Genomic DNA, 22,076 nt, shown 5'->3' with positions numbered 1-22,076 from the left:
AGCAATGGAATGAGAACAAGTCTAGAATATGTGTCCAATAATTTTGAAATCCTAAAGAGAATGTATGCTCCTGAAGAGGCTGTATGGTCTAAGAGGTGAGAGACTCTGTCTACATTGCTGGTGTTGGAGCCTGGCACATGACCTGGCATGTAGTCATTGTTCAAATATTGTCGTTTGGACTGACTGATTATGTCACAGAGATTATAGAGCATGGGATGGACCAATCAGAAGCACTGTGGAAATTGATGCCTAAGTGTGTCTCTGAATGCAACAGGCATAGGATAAATGCTCCATAACTGACTGTTCAATGGATAGTTGGAAGGATTAATGACTAGGAACTTGAAAGACCTGGGGCCATAGGTATTTTTAATCTTTATTCAAAAGAATGTTTTTGTAAATGATAGACATGTGGAAAGTAACAGCCTATGGGAAAACCCAAATGAACTTTTTGGCCAACCCCCAAAACAGGTGTAGATACAATGCTGAGCAATGTGAGGTTTTGTGTAACAGTATTTGAGGAAAGAGTGATAGAGATTTATTTCCACTTTCCTCTATAGCTTCTTCCTATGGCTCTTTCTCAGTGCAGGAGACATAAGAGACACGGGTTCTATCCGTGGGTTGGGAAGATCTCCTAAAGAAGGGCATGTCAACTCCAATATTCTTGCTGGAGAACCCCCATGGACAGAAGGGCCTGGTGGGCTCCAGTCCATAGGGTTGCAAAGAATCAGACATGACTGAAGCGACTCAGCACTCACTGCTCTTTCTCAGTCTGTACATTTATACAGAGATTTCTCTCATTTACAAGAGTCAGCAGACCTCCCTTCATCTTTATCTTCTGGCTATCATCCTTTTCTTCTTGCCTTCATGAAACCAGGTCTTTAAGAACTGAGGCTTATACAATTTGGGGTGCTCTCATGAGAAAAAGAATAGAACTCTAAATGCAAATAGGAACGAAAAGAAGTGTAGTTAGAATGAGAAAAGAAGTCCCAATGTGTGGCAAGTTTTTAAAACCTGAACAAATACAAAGATCACAAAAGCCAGAAAAATAGCACAATCTTTTTGTTAATAAAATGCTCACTCTTCTATAATACTTTGTCACTGAATAACTCTTGTTCCCCTTCATTTCAAACCTTGTGTCTCCTTTACTTCTTGCCTAGTTCTGTGTGTGCTCAGTTGCTCAGCCGTGTCTGACTCTTTGCAGCCCCATGGACCCGCCAGGCTCCTCTGTCCATGGAAGTTTCTGGACAAGAATATTGGAATGGTTTGCCATTTCCTATTCCAGGGGACCTTCCCAACCCAGGGATCGAACCCGTGTCTCTTGTGTCTGCTGCATTGGCAGGCGTATTCTAGCTGCCACTAATGCCAACTGGGAAGCCACTGCTAGAGAGCTAAACTGAGTCACAGAGAGCACAAGCACAGAGGGGAAAGGTAACTTATCATTTGATTTGAAAATGTCCTGGTATGAGAGTAAGGAAGGGAGGCAGGGCCAGCTCAGTGTCCCTTTTCTTTATCATCTAGGGTAGAATTAGATGGATTATAAGCACGTTGCCTATCCCCATGCCCACTTCTCAGGCTCTAAAGTGCAAAAGTGAAAGTGAAGTCGCTCAGTTGTGTCCAACTCTTTGAGACCCCATGGACTGTAGCCTACCAGGCTCCTCCGTCCGTGGGATTTTCCAGGCAAGAGTACTGGAGTGGGTTGCCATTTCCTTCTCCAGGAGATCTTCCCAAACCAGGGATTGAACCCAGGTCTCCCGCATTGCAGCAGATGCTTTACCATCTGAGCCACCAGGGAAGACTCTCAAGCTCTCACTTTCACTGAATTCCTGATCAGGGGTCAGGTCCTCTGATAAAGATCATACTCTCTCCTCCCAAGCAAAACTCTCTCCCTTCTTCCTTGTTCCACCAGCCCAGGCTTTGGGCTACTGGGCAGTTCTGCTTTCTCTAAAATGGGTCTCACTCATTCTGACTTTCATTGGCAGGCTATTCAAAATATGCAACCCCCGGTGACAATGTGAGTCTGCAAATCTCCAATCTGCCTAAGAACCACAGATCACTCACCTGGTTTTATACTACTGACCAGAAGATTGTAGAGTGGGAATCTGGTGAGCCTACTAAGTACTTCGATACTAAATTTAAGGACAGGGCCACGCTTGATTCTCAAAGTGGCACACTGCACATCCGCAAGGTCCAGAAGGAAGACAGCAGTACTTACCTCCTGAGGGTGCTGAAGGACAATGGACATGAGGAGGAATACAAGATCTCTCTGATGGTGCTTGGTAAGTTACGGTAACCAAAGGGCTAGTCCCGACTCTGGGGCCCCAGAAAGATCACTGGGAAGCTTCCTGGTGATTCTGGGGACTCTCCATGGGAGGGGGAGAGAAAACCTCAGGACAGGCTTAATCCATTTCTCCTGGAGCCAGTTCCACTTGGAAGTGAGTCTGGGCCAGCAGACCCCAAAGTAGATAACTTTGGGACATTTGAAACCTCTTCTGACATTAGAGAGTCTAAGATTTGAAGAGGAAGGAGACAACAAAGATGGTTTCCTCTCTGTTCTCTTCATGTTCTCTTGTGGTCAATCCAAATAAGTCTGAGTTCTTCTTCTTTTTCAATTGATTTTTTGGTTGTACTGGGTCTTCCTTGCTCCACGCAGACTTTCTTGAATTGTGGCAAGTGGGGGTTACTCTTTGTTGCGGTGCATGGGCTTCTCATTGTGGTGGAGGCTCTGATTGTGGAGCATGGGTTCTAGGCATGTGGGCTTTAGTAGCTGCAGCTTGCTGGCCCTAGGATGTGTGGGCTTCAGCAGTTGTAATGCATGGGCTTAGTTGCTCTGCAGTATGTGGCATCTTTCCGGACCAGGGATGGAACCCGTGTCCCCTGCATTGGCAGGCAGATTCTTAACCACTGGACCACACTTACTGGCTGTGTGACCTTGGAGAAAGATCTTGACATCTCTGTCCCATTAGGTAAGATTCTGTTGATGGCAAGTAATGGACACCAACTTGATATACCTTTAGCAAAAAAGGAGAATTTTTTTTAAAGCTATGACTTCTTAAAACAATGAAAGTTTAGAAGAGTTGAAAAGGACTGAAGAGGAGGAAGAATGAGAGCCTGGCTCAGTCCAGAGCCTCTAGCCACCGGCATCTTTCATGTGAAGGTGGGTCCCTGCCGGTATAGACTATCTCTCTCAAAGTCTAGGCTTTCATGTCTCTTACTTAAATTCTCAAGAGAGAGAAATTGACTAGCCCATCTTGGTTCAGGTATGTGATTTAAACTCAGGGTCCAAAGACAGCTTATAAGGCAGAAACTTGGTTCTTGATGAGATTGTCAATTATGAGAGGAGGAGGGCTCGGCAGACATCCAAGGGAGATGTGCCCCTCAGAGACTTGAGTTCCTCATCATATTGTGAGGATAATTATATCTTTTTAGAATGTTAGGATTTTCAAAGTAGATAATGAAAGTGAAAACACTTTTAAAATGCTGGAACTTCCCTGGTTGTCCAGTGCTTAAGATTCTATGCTTCCACTGCAGGGGGCGTGTTGAGTTCAATTCCTGGTTGGGGAACAAAGACCCCACATGCTGCATGGTGCAGTCAAAAATGATAAAATTATAACAACAAACAAATGTGCCAGAAGGTCTTGTGTCTGGTGAGGAGCCATAAAAATGCTAAAATGCTGCAAAGAATGAAGAATATTGTATATATTCATGTCCCACTAACATAGGTCATGATGACCCTTGGTCTAAGAGGCTAGAATCGCCTTCTTGCTCACTTCCTCCATATCATATCTCCTAAACTTGCAAGATGTATTAGCAACAGGAAATATTCAAAGGTTCCTACAGTGATTAAAAGAAAAAGGTCTCATATATACATCATTTACCAGTTTTTGTGGCAAATATTCCCATTACAGCCAACTGTAAACTGCTATCAGTTTCATTTTACAACCAACTTGCAAAATTTCTGAATATCCTACAAGCCATAGGCCTATGTGGCTTTAGTACACTTGCCTCTGGATAAGGCTCTGAGGATGCAATTAGTGAAAGGCTCATCCTTCTGTCCAGCTCAGGAATTTCTAAAGCTCAAAGGGGGCATCTTGGAACCAGACTGCTCCATCTGGCTCTGGAGTGCTCAGGGCTGAGCTGCTTACTATGGGAAATGCAGAAGGTTTATAAGACTTGAGGCCAGACCACAGGAAATGAATAAGCATATGAAGATTGCTCATGTAAAGTATGCAAGAGGAGTCCAGCAATGTGATAAGGCTTCATGGAGGAGATGGATCTCGAGTTCAGGAGGTCAGATTGGTAGAGCTTCCATCGCCCCTCACAGACATACAACCCAGAAGTCAGCTCGGATTGGGTCAATTCTCTGCTACATTTTAATCCTATGACTTCTGAGCTGCATTGATTCTGCAGGTGTTTTACCCTTGACCAGAAGGAAAAGACCTCAGAGGATTTCAGGTAAAGCAGTCCTAGTCAAGGAAGGAGCAGATGATGGGATTACATCTCAACCCATCGGCCCACAGGGTGAAAGCAGTGATGATGCTGTGACCTTCAACATGCTTACATCACACCCAGCAAAAGCACTTACTCACAGATGATGGTACTGTATCTTACTAACATTGTGCTATGAAGTAGGGTCATTTCCATGTGAGAAGGAGTTCAGAGGGTTAGTTGTCTTGCCTCTCAGAGCCACTCTCTCAGAAGCAAGTCCAGGACCCAAGCTTGTCTCACTGTGAAGGGAGTATTTTGTCTTTTCTGTTGCATAACAGCTTCATCCCTACATACATCCATTCCTACATCCATTCACCTTTCCCTTTCATCAGGATACCTGCTCTGTGGCAGGCACTGAGATACCAAAGTTAACAGATGCAATTCATCACTACCAGCTTGCGCTGGGAGATCCATGAGGTTCTCTGTGGTTCTGCCAGAGTTCAGGAAAGGTGTAGAGTGGTATCTCTTACAGGACTCTCATTGTATCTGAGCCCAAGAACTCTTGAAGGACTGACTGATGGGCTAAGGTGCCAAGTGTGGGTCATTGCTAGAGAAGGGGCCCTGAGTAGCTCAGACAGTTGGAATATCAAGTACAACTCTAGCTGATCTCTGTGCTAAAACTCTGCTGTTCTTTCTCACCCACAGATGGGCATAACTCCATTTTATTTCTGGGTAACTGGCTCCCCCTTCTGGATTCAGTTTAGCTTCACGCCAAGAAGTAGCTCTTTCCCTCTGAAGCCTACAGAGGTCAAAATTGCCCACTAGCTCCCTCTACAGGGCCCTCTTCCCCGTGGCTGCTCCTCAGGACCTCCCTTTGCCCTTTGTTGGCTAAACCCTCCCAGCAAAAAGCTTCATAAATGCATAAACCCATTGTCTCATCTTATAACATCTTCATCTTCAGACCCTGTACAGAAGCCTGAAATAAATGTTAACATGACAGAGAAAATGAACACCTGCAACCTGACGCTATCCTGTGGGATCCAGGACCAATCTGTAACCTACACTTGGTATTGGGAATCAGGGTCCTTTCCAAAACAGCTACAGAGCAGTGTGCTTGAAGATGTCCACACGCCACAAAGCTACTCAAAGTCTTATACCTGCCAAGTCAGCAATCCTATAAGCCACCAAAACGACACAATCCACTTCACTTCACCCTGTGTACAAGGTAAGAGTCTCTCCCAAGGGAGCTGAGGTGGGCACAGGGTAACTAGTTTTCTCTTGAATGAAGAAAAGTGTGGGGATCTTTTCCCTCTGCCTGTCATAGCGTTTGGTGGAGAATCCCAAAGGCAGCAGTGAGGTGTGGTAGACTTGGATTCTCCTTGTGTCTCTGACATGATCTCTCAGCAAGCTTCCCTCGCCTTTGTGGAGCTCAGTGTCCTCACCTGCAAAGGGCTCTCATGTCCCATTTGCCTGTCCTGCTTTAATAAGTGCATGGTCCTGGAATCTGAGGGCAGGGTCCTTGCAGGATAAACTGAGATTTCAAGATGAGTAGGGAGGAAAAAGGCAAGTAGAGGAACAGTCCAGATAGTGTTGTACAGCGACATAAAGGTGTTTCTGGTAGATAGCAAAGGAAAGAAGGGCCAAGAAGTGGTTGAGGACGAATGAGGAGCAAAAGAAAGAAGGGCCAAATGGATGAACATGAGTGGGAACGAGTGGTGAGCAACAGAGCCTGGCCCTAGGACTGAGATTCTCTGCTCTTCCCAGGTGTATGCCCCTTGATAAAGTCGGAAAGGCAAACTCTGGGTTTCCTGTTTGAGATTTCTCTGTTTCCTGGGAGGCCCCACTCAATAGAGCATCACTCCTGGCTCTCTCTCAAGCCTACACACGTCCAATTGTGGGGTAGCTACGATTATAGATTTTGGAATCAATCACACCTGGGATTAATCCTGTGACTATTACTTATTAGCTAAACAAGTGACAGCTTCTCCAAGTCATGTCCTTCTTAAATAAGACAAAATAATAGTTCTTATCGCATACTGTTCTGAGAATTAAACTAGACAATACAGGTAACTACCTAGCACAGTATCAAAGAAGCCTTCAATGAGTGGTGGTTAAATTAGACCCACCAAGTCCTTTTAATTCTAGAGACACTAGGGATTTGGGGGGCCACTTGATACATATGAATCACTCTCTTTAGCATTCTAGGCCCTGTACTCTCCACACCCCTGAAATCACATCCCCAAGCCCTGGTGTATACATCTCTCCAGAATAACTCGTACCCGTGGTGCCAACATTTACCTGAGACCCTCTGCACGCCCAGTCACCAGGGATCGTGGCTCCTGGGGACGTGGCTCTTCCATGGTCTTCCTGGACCCAGTCTACCCTGCTCACCTATGCTGATTTCTTTGCCTCTGCTCCCACACGCGAACTATAGAAACTATAAGTTCTGTGTTCTTCCCAACCAACTGGTCATGTCTTCTAGTCTTACATGATAATGCCCTGCTTTTCCACCACTGAAGATCCAGTATAAGACTTTGGTGTCTGACCATGAGACCACCAGTTGGCTGGGTGGTTCTAAAATCACCTTTATGTCAACACCATATACTGAGATCCAGAAAAAGGAAGAGACACAGTCCTTGTTCTTTATAGAATGAAAGTGACTGCCCATTCACAGAGTGGATAAAAGCAAGAATACATTTCTTTTTTGAGGTCTAAGCCCGTCTTGTTACTTTTCAGCTACCTCAATTATCCTAGAAGAGTATCCTTAATTCCCCTTCCAGAATTTATCACTCTCCTCTCCTCTCCCTTGCCCTACACTTCTCTATCTCTTAGTTTCCCTTTCTTTTTTCCTTCCCCACCAAGTTGGTAGTGATCAACAGGCAGTGCTTTCTCCCCTAAACTTAGCATACAGTATCATATGAACTACTGCACTTGAAGGTCTGCCCTACTTAACTGCTGTCCACTGTAGGAGAATGATTCTTTGCTAGACCCACAGACACGCCAAGATAATCTTCATGTACAGGACTCAGCTAAGCCAGTAATATTTAGAGGATTTCTGTGTTCTTTCTACTTTACATCTGGGAGATTGAGCTCTTGCTCATCTGGGAAAAAGGATGTGCAGGGCACACTGTGCCTGGATTCAGAGAGGAGACACACTCCCTTGCTATGGAAGCTCCCATGCCAACGTCCAGCACCCCTTCCCCTTCTCAACAAATTAATCAGGACACCTAAATGTTTTGCATTTTCTTACTCTTTCAGCCTCCTCCTCCGGAGTAGCTTGGATGGCAACTTGGCTAGTGATCATGGTAACCACTCTTCTCAATCTCCTTTGTCCCTGAGAAGAGCTAACTAGAGTGAAACTTCAAGAATGCAAGATCTTGCCCTCATTGGCAATCGGCTCTTAACCAGGACAGAATCTCTGGCTATATGGAATAAGGCAATGGACTGAGATGTCTAAAAGAACATTCACATGAAGTTTTTATAATCACAGTAATATTTTATTCTATGTTTTCTTATTGTTTTTCTAGCATACATATACATACGTGCTTTCCCACCAAAAATGGGCAGAATGTATTCTGCAATGTTTTGTTTCAATAAACAATGCTAAAATTGTCAAAATTGATTGTTGAATCCTAGGATCCAAAAAGCCCATCAAATCGACAAAGCTCTCTCACCATGGTCTTTCATTACAGGATGGCAAGAGCTTCCAGGCCCACCACCGACATAACAATGGGAATTTTTGCTCTTGGTTTGCCTCCTCTGTGGTTCTTCATGGGCCTGGAGCTGATAGGGTCACTAAAACACAATTTTCCCTTTCAACAAACTGTCCTACCACAGATCACTTCCTCTTTGCATCAAACCAACCTTACCTCTCCCTCCCCTTATCACGTCTGTGGCAGAGACAATACCGTGTGTTCATCAAACCCTTTCATTTTCTTCCTAGACTTTGATGGTTAATTTTACGTGTAAATTTGACTGGGCCACAGAGGCACCTGGTCACAGGTCAAACCTTATTCTGGGTGCCCCTGAGGGTGTTTCCGGGTGAGATTAACGTTTGACTTAATAGGCTTAGTAAAGCAAATTATCCTTTCCAGTTTGGGGGGGTGGGAGCAAATCTCACCCTATCAGTTGAAGCTTGAAAAACACAAAAAGGCAGGGGACACTTTCAAGTTGATGTTGGAATAAAACAGGGAGACCACCTTCCCCCCCAACAAATACATCAAAAACACATGTGCATGTGAAACAGCCCCACAGGACATCTTCTGAATGCGGGCAGAGGATCCCAGACTTCTAAAAAGGCAAACCAGTTCCCTCAGAGTGAGGTAGGGGAATAGTTAAAGACAAAAAGGGACACAAAGGATATCAGGTTGGGGACCTGCACACCCCGGGAGTGAGTAGTGAAGGAGAAAAGTCCATACACTAGGAAACCCCCTCACAGGCGGGTTCAACTTGGAACCTCAGAGGGCAGGGCAACAGCACATGCTCAGAAGGCAAAATGGAGAGACTTCACACAGAGATCACGCGGAGCAGCACTTCCCAGCTGAGAACAGGCTCACATGCTCATGCCCGCTGTGGAGAGTGGGGCTGGGTTGCAGAGGCTCAGGTTTTGAGGGCTGGACCTCAGGAAGAGACCCAGGGTTGACTGCCATGAAGATACTCTGATGGCACTGAGGCAACACAGATGTTAGTTGAGGTCAGATCTTGCCTTGCTCTAGCTTGTATTGACCTCAGCTGTTACATGATCATTGTTTACAAGATGTGGGACAAGAAAGCCTGACCATGCCATCTCGGCTCGTTTGCTCTTTCTCTATAGAGGGCATGGCAACCCACTCCAATGTTCTTACCTGGAGAATCCCATGGACTGAGGAGCCTGGTAGACTACGGGACATAGGGTTGCGATGAGTCAGACACAACTGAAGCAACTTAGCATGCATGCACACATATAGAATTTTAAGCAAATACAAGCTAGAGCAAGGCAAGATCTATTCTGAACCCACACTGCCCACAACGGGTCCACAGATGTTCCTAGAAATACTGGAGGGCTTTCTCAGTAGGCAAATTGACTGGAGCAGGAAAACAGAGGAATCACATGGACATGCTTATCACTACCATTCTATATATTTTCTCTCCCCCTTTTTTTATATTGTTCTAATAACGTTCTTTATTACTCCTTTAATTTTTATTTTTTATAACTTACTTTTTCTTTTGTAAAACACACCTCATTTTTAAATAAATTAATTTTATTTTCCTATTTCTACTCTTTAGTACTCCTTAGTTACACTTCAACTTTTTCCATGTTTTTTATTTTGTATTTTTGAGAGTCTAATTTTTAGTATTCATTTTCACTTAGGGGCTTGATTATTGGCTTGATTGCTCTCTTCTTTTTTGACTTCCTTGATTTTCTCCTTCTTCTCTCTTGTCTTTGTAAGTGTGTGTCTCTTTGGGTGTTCTTGGCTGTTGACTGTTGTTTCACCATTAGTCTTGGGATGTTGTTTTCTGTGCTGTGTGGCCTGTGAAATCTTGGTGCTAGGTTAAGTGGATGGACCTAAACCTCAGAGGTTGGATACCGAAGTTCAGGACTTTGGACCACCAGAGAACTCCCGACACCATGGAATATTAATAGGTGAGAGCCCTCTCAAAAGTCTCTGTATCAAATCTAAGACCAAGCCCCACTCCAAGGCCTGCAAGCTCTAGTTCCAGATGCCTCATGCCAAATATTTAGCAAAGTAGGAGCACAAACCTGCACGTTTGCAGAAAGGCTGCCTCCAAACATACCAAGCTCATAGACACCCCAAAACACACTACTGGACACAGCACTACCTTTCAGAGAGACATGATCCAGCTCCATCCACCAGAACACAGACACAAGTCCCCCTATCAGGGAAACTTCATTAGGCACCAGGAATCACAGCTACCCTCAAGGGGCAGGGGAAAGACAGCACAATTAAAAGGAACCACAACTTCCAACCTGTAACCAGGAGACCCCCAAACACAGTAAAGTAAGCAATATGAACTGACATAGAAGCATGCAGCAGCTGAAGGGGCATGGTGAAAAGCCAAAAGACCAAACAAATGAAGAAATAAGCAGTCTACATGAAAATAAATCCAGAATAATTATAGTAAAGATCACCTAAAATCATGGAAATAAAATGGCTGGAGGCACAGATTGAGAAGATACAAGAAATATTTACCAAGGACCCAGAAGATTTAAAGAACGGACAATCAGCAATGAACACAATAACTGAGGTGAAAAGCCATTAGAGGGAACCAATAGCAGAATGAGAGAAGCAGCAGAACAGAGAAGTGAGCTGGAAGATAGAATAGCAAAAACAGCTGAAACAGAGCAACATGAAGAAAACAGGATAAAAAGAAATGAGGACAGTCTCATGGAGAAGGCAATGGCACCCCACTCCAGTACTCTTGCCTGCAAAATCCCATGGACGGAGGAGCTTGGTGGGCTGCAGTCCCTGGGGTTGCTAGGAGTCAGACAAGACTGAGTGACTTCACTTTCACTTTTCACTTTGATGCATTGGAGAAGGAAATGGCAACCCACTCCAGTGTTCTTGCCTGGAGAATCCCAGGGACAGGGGAGCCTAGTGGGCTGCCGTCTATGGGGTTGCACAGAGTCGGACACGGCTAAAGTGACGCAGCAGCAGCAGGACAGTTTCAGAGACCTCTGGGAGAACATTAAGTGGCCCAACATTTGAATCATAGGGGTCCCAGAAGAAGAGGACAAAATGAAAAGGTATGAGAAGATATTTGAAAAGATTATAGTCAAAAGCTTCCCTAAAATGGGAAAGGAAATAGCCACCCAAGTCCAGGAAGACTAGAGAATCCCACACAGGATAAATCCAAGGAGAAATATGCCAAGACACATATTCATCAAATGAACAAAAATTAAACACAGCAGCAAGTGAAAACAACAAATAACATACACAGGGATCCCCAGAAGGCCAATAGCTGATTTTTCAACAGAAACTCTGTAGTCCTGAAGAGAGTAGCAGGATATACTTAAAGTGATGAAAGAAAAAAAATCTATAAGCTATGGTTTTCACAGTAGTCATGTATGGATGTGAGAGTTGGACTGTAAAGAAAGCTGAGCACCGAAGAATTGATGCTTTTGAACTGCGGTGCTGGAGAAGACTCTTGAGAGTCCCTTGGACTGAAAGGAGATCCAATCAGTCAATCCAAAAGGAAATCAGTCCTGGATATTCATTGGAAGGACTAATGCTGAAGCTGAAACTCCAGTCCTTTGGCCACCTGATATGAAGAACTGAGTCACTGGAAAAGACCCTAATGCTGGGAAAGATTGAAGGCAGGAGGAGAAGGGAATGACAGAGGATGAGATGGTTGGATGGCATCACCAACTCAATGGACATGAGTTTGAGAAAACTCTGGGAGTTGGTGAAGGACAGGGAAGCCTGGTGTGCTTTAGTCCTTGGAGTCTTAGTCGGACACAATTGAGTGACTGAACTGAACTGAACTGAGCTATATATACTGTCAATAAGAGACCCACCTCAGACCTGGGAACACATAAAAACTGAAAGTGAGGGGTTGGAAAAAGATATTCCATGCAAATGGAAATCAAAAGAAAATGGGAGGACTACTCACATCAGATAAAATAGACTTAAAATAAAGACCAATACAAGAGACAACAGAGAACACTACAAAATGATCAAGGGATCAATCCAAGAAGAAGATATAACAATTATTAATATATATGCACCCAACATATGAGCATCTCAATATATCAGGCAAATGCTAACAACTATTAAAATGGAAATTGATAGTAACACAATAATACTAGGGGACTTTAACACCCCACTCACACCAATGGACAGATCAGCCAGACAGAAATTTAATAAGCACAAGCTTTAAATGATTCATTGAACCAGTTAGACCTGGTAGTTATCTATAGGGCACTTAACCCCAAAATGATAGATTTCCTTTCTTTCTCAAGTGCATTTGGAACATTCTCCAGGGTTTATCACATCTTGGTAAATTTTAAAAAATTGAAATCATTTCAAGCATCATTTCTGACCACAATGGTATTTATAAGTTTAGATACCAACTACAGGAAAAAAAAAAGACCTGTAAAAAATACACAAACACATGGAGCCTAAACCATACAATTCTGAATAACCAACAGATCACTGAAGAAATCAAAAAGGAAATGAAAATATGCCTAGAAACAAATGACAATGGAAACATGACCACTCAAAACCTGTGGGATGAGTAAAAGCAACGCTAAGAGGGAAGTTAACAACCATACAAGCCTGCCTTAAGAAACAGGAGACACAACAACTAAAGAACCTAACTTCACACCTAAAGCAACTAGTAAAAGAAGATTAAAAAACCCTAAGTCAGTAGAAGAAGTAAATCATAAAGATCAGAGCTTAAATAAGTGAAAAAGAAGTGAAGGAGACAATAGCACAGATAAATAAAACTAAAAGATGGTTCTTTGAAAAGATGAACAAAATTGACAAACCATTAGCCAGACTCATCAAGAAAAAAAGGGTAAGATTCAAATCAATCACATTAGAAATGATAAAAGGGAAATTACAATGAACAACACAGAAATTCAAAAGTTAAAAGATCATAAGACTCTTATGAGCAATTATATACTAATAAAATAGAGAAACTGGCAGAAATGGACAGATTCTTAGAAAAGTGTAACCTTCAAAAACTGAACCAGGAAGAAATAGAAAATATGAACAGACCAATCACAAACATGAAATTGAAACTATAACAAAAAGTCTTTCAAAAAACAAAAGCCCAGGGCCAGATGGCTTCAGGCAAATTCTACCAAAAGACCTAACAGGTTTCATGCTCAAACTCTTCAGGAACATTGCAGAGGAAGGAAAACGCCCTAATCCATTCCATGAGGCCACCATCACACTGATATCAAAACCAAAGATGCCACAAGAATAGAAAATTACAGAACAATATCACTGATGAACATAGATGCAAACATCTAACAAAAGTTTGGAAATCAGAATCCAACACAACATAAAAAGAGTTACATATCATAATCAAGACAGTTTTATCCCAGGGATGCAAAGATTCTTCAATATATGGAAATCAATCAATGTGATATACCATATTAACAAATTGAAAGATGAAAACCATATGATAATCTCAATAGACACACATGGAAATCAATCAGTGTGATATATCATATTAACAAATTGAAAGATAAAAACCATACGATAATCTTAATAGACAGAGAGAAAGCTTTTGACAAACTTCAACAATCATTTAAGATAAACATTCTCCAGAAGCAGGCACAGAAGGAGCATACCTCAACAGAATAAAGACCGTATGTGACAAACCTATAGCAAACATTATTCCCAATGGTGAAAAACCTAAAGCATTTCATTTAAAATCTGGAACAAGACAAGGTACCCACTATGACCACTACTATTCAACAGAGTTTTAGAAATCCTAGCCACAGCAATCAGAAAAGGAAAAGAAATAAAAGAAATCAAGATTGGAAAAGAGAAATGAAAACACTCACTGTTTGCAGATGACGTGATACTATACATATAAAACCCTAAAGATGCCACCAGAGAATTACTAGAGCTTATCAATGAATACAGTAAATTTGCAGGGTATAAAATTAATACACAGAAATGTCTTGCATTCCTATACACTAACAATGAAAAATAATATGAAAAATTAAAGAAACAATCCCATTCACCATTGCAACAAAGATAATAACATACTTAGGAATAAATCTGTCTAAAGAGGCAAAAGACCTGTATGCAGAAAACTATAAGACACTGATGAAAGAAGTCAAAGATGACACAAACAGAGAGAGAGATATACCATGTTCTTGGATTGGAAGAATCAATATTGTGAAAGTGAAAACACTAGCCAAAGGAATCAATAGATTCAAGACAATCCTTATCAAACTACCAATGGTATATTTTTCATAGAACTAAAACAATTAATTTCACAACTTGTATGGAAATACAAAAGATGCCAAAGCAATCTTGAGAAAGAAGAGTGGATATAGAGGAATCAACTCTCCTGATTTTAGACAATGCTACAAAGCTACAGTCATCAAGATAATATGGTACTGGCACAAAAACAGAAATATAGATTAATGGAACAAGATAGAAAACCTGGAGATAGATCCATGCACCTATGAGCACCTTATCTTTGATATATGAGGCAAAAATATATGAATAAAATGGAGAAAAGACAGTCTCTTCAATAAGTGGTGCTGGGAAAACTGGTCAGCTACTGTAAAAGAATAAAATTAGAACAATTCCTAACACCATACACAAAAGTGAACTCAAAATGGATTTAAGATGTAAAAAACCAGAAACTATAAAACTCTTAGAGGAAAGCATAAACAGAACACTGTTTGAACAAATTACAGCAAGATCCTCTATGACCCACCTCTTCAGTCAGTTCAGTTGCTCACTCATATCCAACTCTTTGCGACCCCATGAAATGCAGCATGCCAGGCCTCCTGTCCATCACCAACACCCGGAGTTCACTCAGACTCATGTCCATCGAGTCGGTGATGCCATCCAGCCATCTCATCCTCAGTCGTCCCCTTCTCCTCTTGCCCCCAATCCCTCCCACCATCAGAGTCTTTTCCAATGAGCAACTCTTTGCATGAGGTGGTCAAGTACTCAGGATTGATAAGCCCTGAGATCAATCCCAGGGCTGATCTCCTTCAGAATGGACTGGTTGGATCTCCTTGCAGTCCAAGGGACTCTCAAGAGTTTTCTCCAACACCACAGTTCAAAAACATCAATTCTTCGGCACTCAGCTTTCTTCACAGCCCAACTCTCACATCCATACATGACTACTGGAAAAACCACACCTCCTAGAGAAAGGTAAATAGAAACAAAAATAAACAAATGTAACCTAATTAAACTTAAAAACTTTTGCACAGTGAAGAAAACTATAAACAAGGTAAAAAGACAACCCTCAGAATGGGAGAAAATAATAGCAAATGAAACAACTGACAAAGGATTAGTTTCTAAAATATACAAGCAGCTCATTCTACTCAATACCAGAAAAACAAACAGCTCAATCAAAAAGTAGGCAGAAGACCTAAACAGACATTTCTCTAAAGAAAACATACAGATGACTGAAAATGTACTCAAAATCACACATTATTAGAGAAATTCAAAGCTGGCTTAAAACTTGACATTCAAAAAACTAAGATCATGGCATCTGGTCCCATCACTTTATGGAAAATTGAAGGGAAAAAGGGGGAAACAGTGGCAGATTTTATTTTCTTGGGCTCCAAAACTACTGTGGACAGTGACTGCATCCATGAAATTAAAAGATGCTTGCTCCTTGAAAGGAAAGCTATGACAGACTTAGACAGCATATCAAAAAGCAAAGACATCACCTTGCCAACAAAAGTTTGCATAGTCAAAGCTAAGGTTTTCCAGTAGTCATGTATGGATGTGTGATTTGGACCATAAAGAAGGCTGAGTGCTAAATAATTAATGCCTTCATATTGAGGTGCTTGAGAATACTCCCGAGAGCCCCTTAGACAGCAAGGAGATCAAACCAGTCAATTCTAAAGGAAATCAACCCTGAATATTCATTCAAAGCACTGCTGAAATTCCAATACTACAGTCACCTGATGTAGAGATCCGACTTCAGATCATTGGAAAAGACTCTGATGCTCGAAAAGAGTGAAGGCAAAAGGAGAAGAAGGTGGCAGAGGATGAGGTGGTTATATAGCATCACCAACTCAATAGGCACGAGTTTTGGCAAACTCCAGGAGATAGTGAAGGACAGGGGAGGCTGGTGTGCTGCAGTCCATGGGGTCACAAAGATTCGGACATGACTTAGCAACTGAAAAACAAAAAGAAAATCAAAACTACAATGAGGTATCACCTCATACCAGTCAGAATTGCCATTCTCAAAAATCTACAAACAATAAATGCTGGAAAGGGTGTGGAGAAAATGGAACCTTCTTGCATTGTTGGTGTGAATGCAAATTGATACAGCTACTGTGGAGAACATTATGGAGATTCCTTAGAAAACTAGGAATAAAACTATCATATGACTCAGCAGTCCCACTACAGGGCATATATCTGAAGGAAATCATAATTAAAAAAACAAACAAACATGTATCCCAGTGTTCATTGCAGCACTATTTATAATAGCTAGTACACGGAAGCAACCTAGATGTCCATCAACAAATGAGTTGATAAAATGTGGTACATATAAACAATGGAATATTACTCAACTGTAAAAAGGGACACATCTGAGTCATTTCTAATGAAGTGGATGCACTTAGAGTCTATTATATAGATGAAGTCAGAAACAGAAAAACAATTACCATATATTAACACATATATATGGAAAGATGATATTTATTATCCTATTTGCAGGACAGCAAAAGAGACACAGACACAAAGAACATACTTTTGGACATAGTGAGGAAAGGAGAGGGTAGGATTATTTGCAAGAGCATTGAAACATATATATTACCATATATAAGATAGATAGCCAGTGGGAATTTGCTGTATGAGGCAAAGAACCCAAATCCAGTGCTTTGTGGTGACCTAGAGAGCTGGATTGGAGAAGGCAATGGGACCCCACCCCAGTACTCTTGCCTGGAAAATCCCATGGATGGAGGAGCCTGGTAGGCTGCAGTCCATGGGGTCGCCAAGAGTCGGCCACGACTGAGCGACTTCACTTTCACTTTTCACTTTCATGCATTGGAGAAGGAAATGGCAACCCACTCCTGTGTTCTTGTCTGGAGAATCCCAGGGATGGGGCAGCCTGGAGGGCTGCCATCTATGGGGTCGCACAGAGTCGGACACGACTGAAGCAACTTAGCAGCAGCAGCAGCAGAGAGCTGGATGGGATGAGAGGTGGGAGGGAGATTCAAGACAAAGGGGATATATGTATACCTATGGCTGATTCATGTTGATGCACAACAGAAACCAACACAATATTTAAAGCAATTATCCCCCAATTAAAAATTAAACAATTAAAAAAAAAAAAACAGGACCAAAAAAAGAACAAAAAGGCTTATCCTCCCACGAGTTTAGAACTCCTCCTGACTGTCTTCAGGCTAGGATGTTTGGTTTTTCCTGACACTATCAGCTCTCCTGGGTCTCCAGCTTGCTGTCTTGAGACTTGTAAACCTCCATAACTGCATGAGCCAATTCCTCATAAATAATCTCTGTACATGTGTGTGCACGTGTATGTATTTGTGTGTGTATGTGGTATGTTATTGGTTCCATTTCTCTGGAGAACACTGACTAATACATCAATCAATAGAAAAATTTTTTCCAAGCTCCCTTTTCATCTAACTGGGGCCATGTGCCTGGTTTTAGCCAATATAAAGTGGGTGGAATTGACATAACAAGAAGCGATGGACTCAGAAGTGGAGCCACATAATGCAATGAACCTGGGTCCAAGCAATTGTTTGGAAGCTGGCTATCTGATCTGCGTTGGACACGCATGGTAAGAAAGTTTGGGTTTGTTTGTTACAAGAAGATGGCCTGGGCTCCCTAAGACACCCCTCTCTTTCCCTCAGACCAGCTTGCATATCCATCCCAAACTCACCTCTGATCAGCTCGCATCCTCCAATCTTACTGTCTAGATCTCCTTTCTGTATGCAGCATCATCCCCTTTTCCTTCCATTATTTTGGCAGAGGAGGAAGTTTTGTTGGGAGAAAGACAGACAGACAGACAGACACACACACACACACACACACACACACACACACACACCCACGGGCATGCATACATAAATATACATGAATGGAATAAAAGAGCAATTCTGGGGGAAAGAGTAAAAAGAAAGAGAAGCCATTGTATATTATAAATCAGCATGTTCCTGGGCTGCTAAGAAACAGGCACACCTCTCCAGGCATCATGCTTCTACTGATTCTAGTTACTTAATACTTGGAGCAAATCCCACCTGAGACAACTTAGGTGCCCCGGCAGCAACTCTTCTCTGCCTCTCCCATCTCTGAGGCAGTGTCAGGCACACATATGTGGGGCTCAGTGAAAAATGAAAATTTGGGAATACTTGTTCAAAAAGTAGAAAAAGAGTGCCATTGTTGTTCTGCTAAGTCGTATTTGACTCTTTGCAACCCCATGAACTGCAGCATGCCAGGCTTCCCTGTCCTTCATTGTCTCCTGGGCTTGCTCAAACTCATGTCCATTGGGTCAGTGATGCCATCCAACCATCAAAAAGCAGAAAAAGAGTGCCACTCAGTTCAGTTCAGTTGCTCAGTCATGTCCGACTCTTTGCAAGCCCATGAACTGCAGCACGCCAGGCCTCCCTGTCCATCACCAACTCCCAGAGTCCACCCAAACTCATGTCCATTGAGTCAGTGATGACATCCAGCCATCTCATCCTCTGTTGTCCTCTTCTCCTCCTGCCCCCAATCCCTCCCAGCATCAAAGTCTTTTCCAATGAATCAACTCTTCGCATGAGATGGCCAAAGTATTGGAGTTTCAGCCCCAGCATCAGTTCTTCCAATGAACATGGAGGACTGGTCTCCTTTAGGATGGACTGGTTGGATCTCCTTGCAGTCCAAGGGACTTTCAAGAGTCTTCTCCAACACCACACTTCAAAAGCATCAATTCTTCGGTGCTCAGCTTTCTTTATGGTCCAACTCTCACATCCATACATGACCACTGGAAAAACCATAGCTTTGACTAGACTGACCTTTGTTGACAAAGTTATGTCTGATTTTTAATATACTGTCTAGGTTGGTCATAACTTTCCTTCCAAGGAGTAAGTGTCTTTTAATTTCATGGCTGCAATCACCATCTGCAGTGATTTTGGAGCTCAAAAAAATAAAGTCATAAAAATAAACTGTTTCCACTGTTTTCCTATCTTTTTGCCATGAAGTAATGGGACTGGATGCCAAGATCTTAGTTTTCTGCATGTTGAGCTTTAACCCATTAAATGTACAAAATAAAGTCTTCCTCAGGCTCTCTTCTTGAGATGGTACTTTCTAACTTGCTATTTAATGTTGTTCTAAGTAAAGGAAAATTAAAATTTTAAATTATTACTATGAGTTTTACTGTTTATATTGTGCAATGTCAGCTTAGAAAGAAATACAAGAACATTTAATTTGTATGCAGAATCATTGAAATTACTCAATTCATGTTTCATAGCTCATACATGCACACACATTCCACCAGTACTCAATCTGAGTCTCCTTTGTACTCATTTGAGTCTCACTTAACTCCTATGCTCATGGGGTACGATGAATAAGGCCATAAGGAACAGTTATTGACACATACTGTACAGAACTGCTCAAGAGTGTGCCCCCTTGTTCCAATGAACTTCACTTACAACACAAATTGAAAGATTAAGTTATTAGGAATTTCAACTCCAAATATCACAGGATATTACTTACATGCAAAATCTTAAAAAATGATACAAATGACCTTATTTGCAAAACAGAGACAGACCTTGAAAGCAGACTTGTGGTTGCTAGCAGGGAAGTATAGGGGGAGGGATAAATTAGGAGTTTGGGAATGACTTATACACACTACTATATATAAATAATCAACAGGGACCTACCATATAGCACATGGAACTCCATTCAGTATTCTGTAACAAACTATGTGGGAAAAGAAACTGAAAAAGAGTGGATATATGTATAGGTATAACTGAATCACTTAGCTGTACATCTGAAACTAACACAACACTGTAAATCAACTATACTCCAATATGGGCTTCCCAGGTGGCTAGTGGTAAAGCCAGTGCAGGAGGCATTGGAGTTATGGGTTCAATCTCTGGGTTGGAAAGATCCACTGGAGAAGGGACTGGCAACCCACTCCAGTATTCTTGCCTGGAGAATCCCATGGACAGAGGAGCTTGGCAGGCTATAGTCCATAGAGTCAAAAAGAGTCAGACATGACTGAAGCGACTTAGCATGAATGGATATTCCAATACAAAATAAAAATTAAATTTTAAAAAGGGAGGAAAAAAGAATTTTAAGATGATGACAACAGAGTACTAAATGAAGTGCAGAGCCCTTCTGAGCACAGGGCCCTGTTTGATTGCTTAGGTTTCATGCCCATGAAGCTCAGTTTGCCTCGAGGATGTCTGATCCCCTATCCCAAAGGGATTGCTTCTCTGATAGTCCCAGTACAGGGCTCAAACCAGATTCTCATGTACTCCCCAGACCCTCATATGTTTCAAAACTTAGTGGGATGATGATCAGTGAACTCAAGCACTGATGTCTGGTGGTTCCACTGCAGCAAGTTTAAATTTAAATGCCTTGGATTAGATCAGTACTTCTCAAATCTTCACTTTAACGGTAATAAATCACCTTGGGATCTTGTTAAAATGCAAACTCTGGATCAGCAGGCCTAGGGTGGAGATCAAGATTTTGTATTTCTAACAAGACCTCTACGGGATGCTAATGTTGCTGTACATGGACCACTTTCTGAGCCACAAGGTGCAAGAAGACGTCTATAAGCTTCCTTGCTTTGAACTTAGCTTCATGGTTCTAGGCCTGTCCATGGGACTTTGTTCTCTCTTCCACTGCCTGCCCTGCTCTGCTCCTGGATACCACCCTCCTCTCCTTCTCAAGTTAAATTTTCCAGTGGTCCCTCCCAGGTGCCTAGTGTCCTCAGGTGCATCACCTATACCACCAGGGACCAGTGCCGGGGTCCAGCCCCAGTGGATCCAGGGTAATTCGAAGCAGCGATGGCATGGTGAGGAAAAACTTATTTATTTGGAAATATAAATGAAATTAAGAAGAAATAATATAGTAGGAAATTTTAGTGGAGAAAAGAGGCTGAATAACTTGGTTTACGGGGAAAGCCAATAAAACTTCAGGACAAGAAGTTTGCACCGTCTACGTTAGGCCACCGGTGCTCGTTTGAATAGCGGAGGGTGCCCCGCCTTGGGCTCCCTCTCTCAAGGGGCTTTTTGCCGGGACAAGTTAGTAGATGTGGCGAGCCTCCCCCCTCCAGTTGGGAATTCAGCCAGAAAAGGAGAGGGAGGGAGAGGGAGAAAGAGAGAGAGAGAGACACGGGGGAAACCAGATTTCCAAGAAACTAGTTTGAGAGACTAGCCTGAGAAACTGGTCCATCCTTTATTATTCAGAAGGCTTTTTTATACTTTTTGATTGTACATAGAGATCAATGGGTAATACAAAATTATGCAGTGTCAGCAGCCCTGACTCTTATCGAGACCAGGCTTTTTCTTTGCATACTTACTTGTCTACACAAGTCTTAGGTGATTTACATCATCTTCTGGCCAGAAGGCCAATTAACATTTTACGGCCATTTTCTGATAAGTCCAGAAGACTTATTTGTCTTAAAAATGTTGTTCTTCCCAAAGTCTGGTGCCACTCTCAGAAAGCACTAAATAAAGTTACATTCTTAAGTAGCAAGGATACAACAATTTATAACAAGTAAAAGGAGTACAGTGATTTATAACAAAGAGAAAAGTAATTAACTCAAAAGTCTAGTGTTGCTAACATCAAAACTACTATATTCCTATTTCTGCATCCCGATTACATTGATTAATATCCTCCCAGGTGCCTAAAAGATAAAGAATATGGAGGCCTGGCAGCAGTCATTGAGTCAACAGTGAAAACCCATCACCAATATAATTTTTAGCTCTTTAGAAAAGGCTCTGTATCTTTAAGATGCTTTAAGCTTTGTGCCTCTCATGG

At 42.1% G+C, this 22,076-nt stretch overlaps 1 protein-coding gene across 1 annotated transcript in view; it reads left to right on the top strand.

Moving 5' to 3' along the window:
- The window catches only part of CD48 (CD48 molecule), a gene marked incomplete at its 5' end in the record, with an annotated part of 37,166 nt that extends 29,123 nt beyond the window's left edge, over positions 1-8,043 (top strand). Inside the window, 3 exon segments of the mRNA XM_018046384.1 lie at positions 1,980-2,276; positions 5,387-5,650; positions 7,684-8,043. Coding sequence (XP_017901873.1) covers positions 1,980-2,276; positions 5,387-5,650; positions 7,684-7,763 — 641 coding nt within the window.

The sequence above is a fragment of the Capra hircus genome, chromosome 3, assembly GCF_001704415.2.
Source record: "Capra hircus breed San Clemente chromosome 3, ASM170441v1, whole genome shotgun sequence".
NCBI classification, from domain to species: Eukaryota; Metazoa; Chordata; class Mammalia; order Artiodactyla; family Bovidae; genus Capra; species Capra hircus.
Note: the sequence above shows the minus strand (reverse complement) of the source record. Positions and strands in the feature narration are given on the sequence as shown.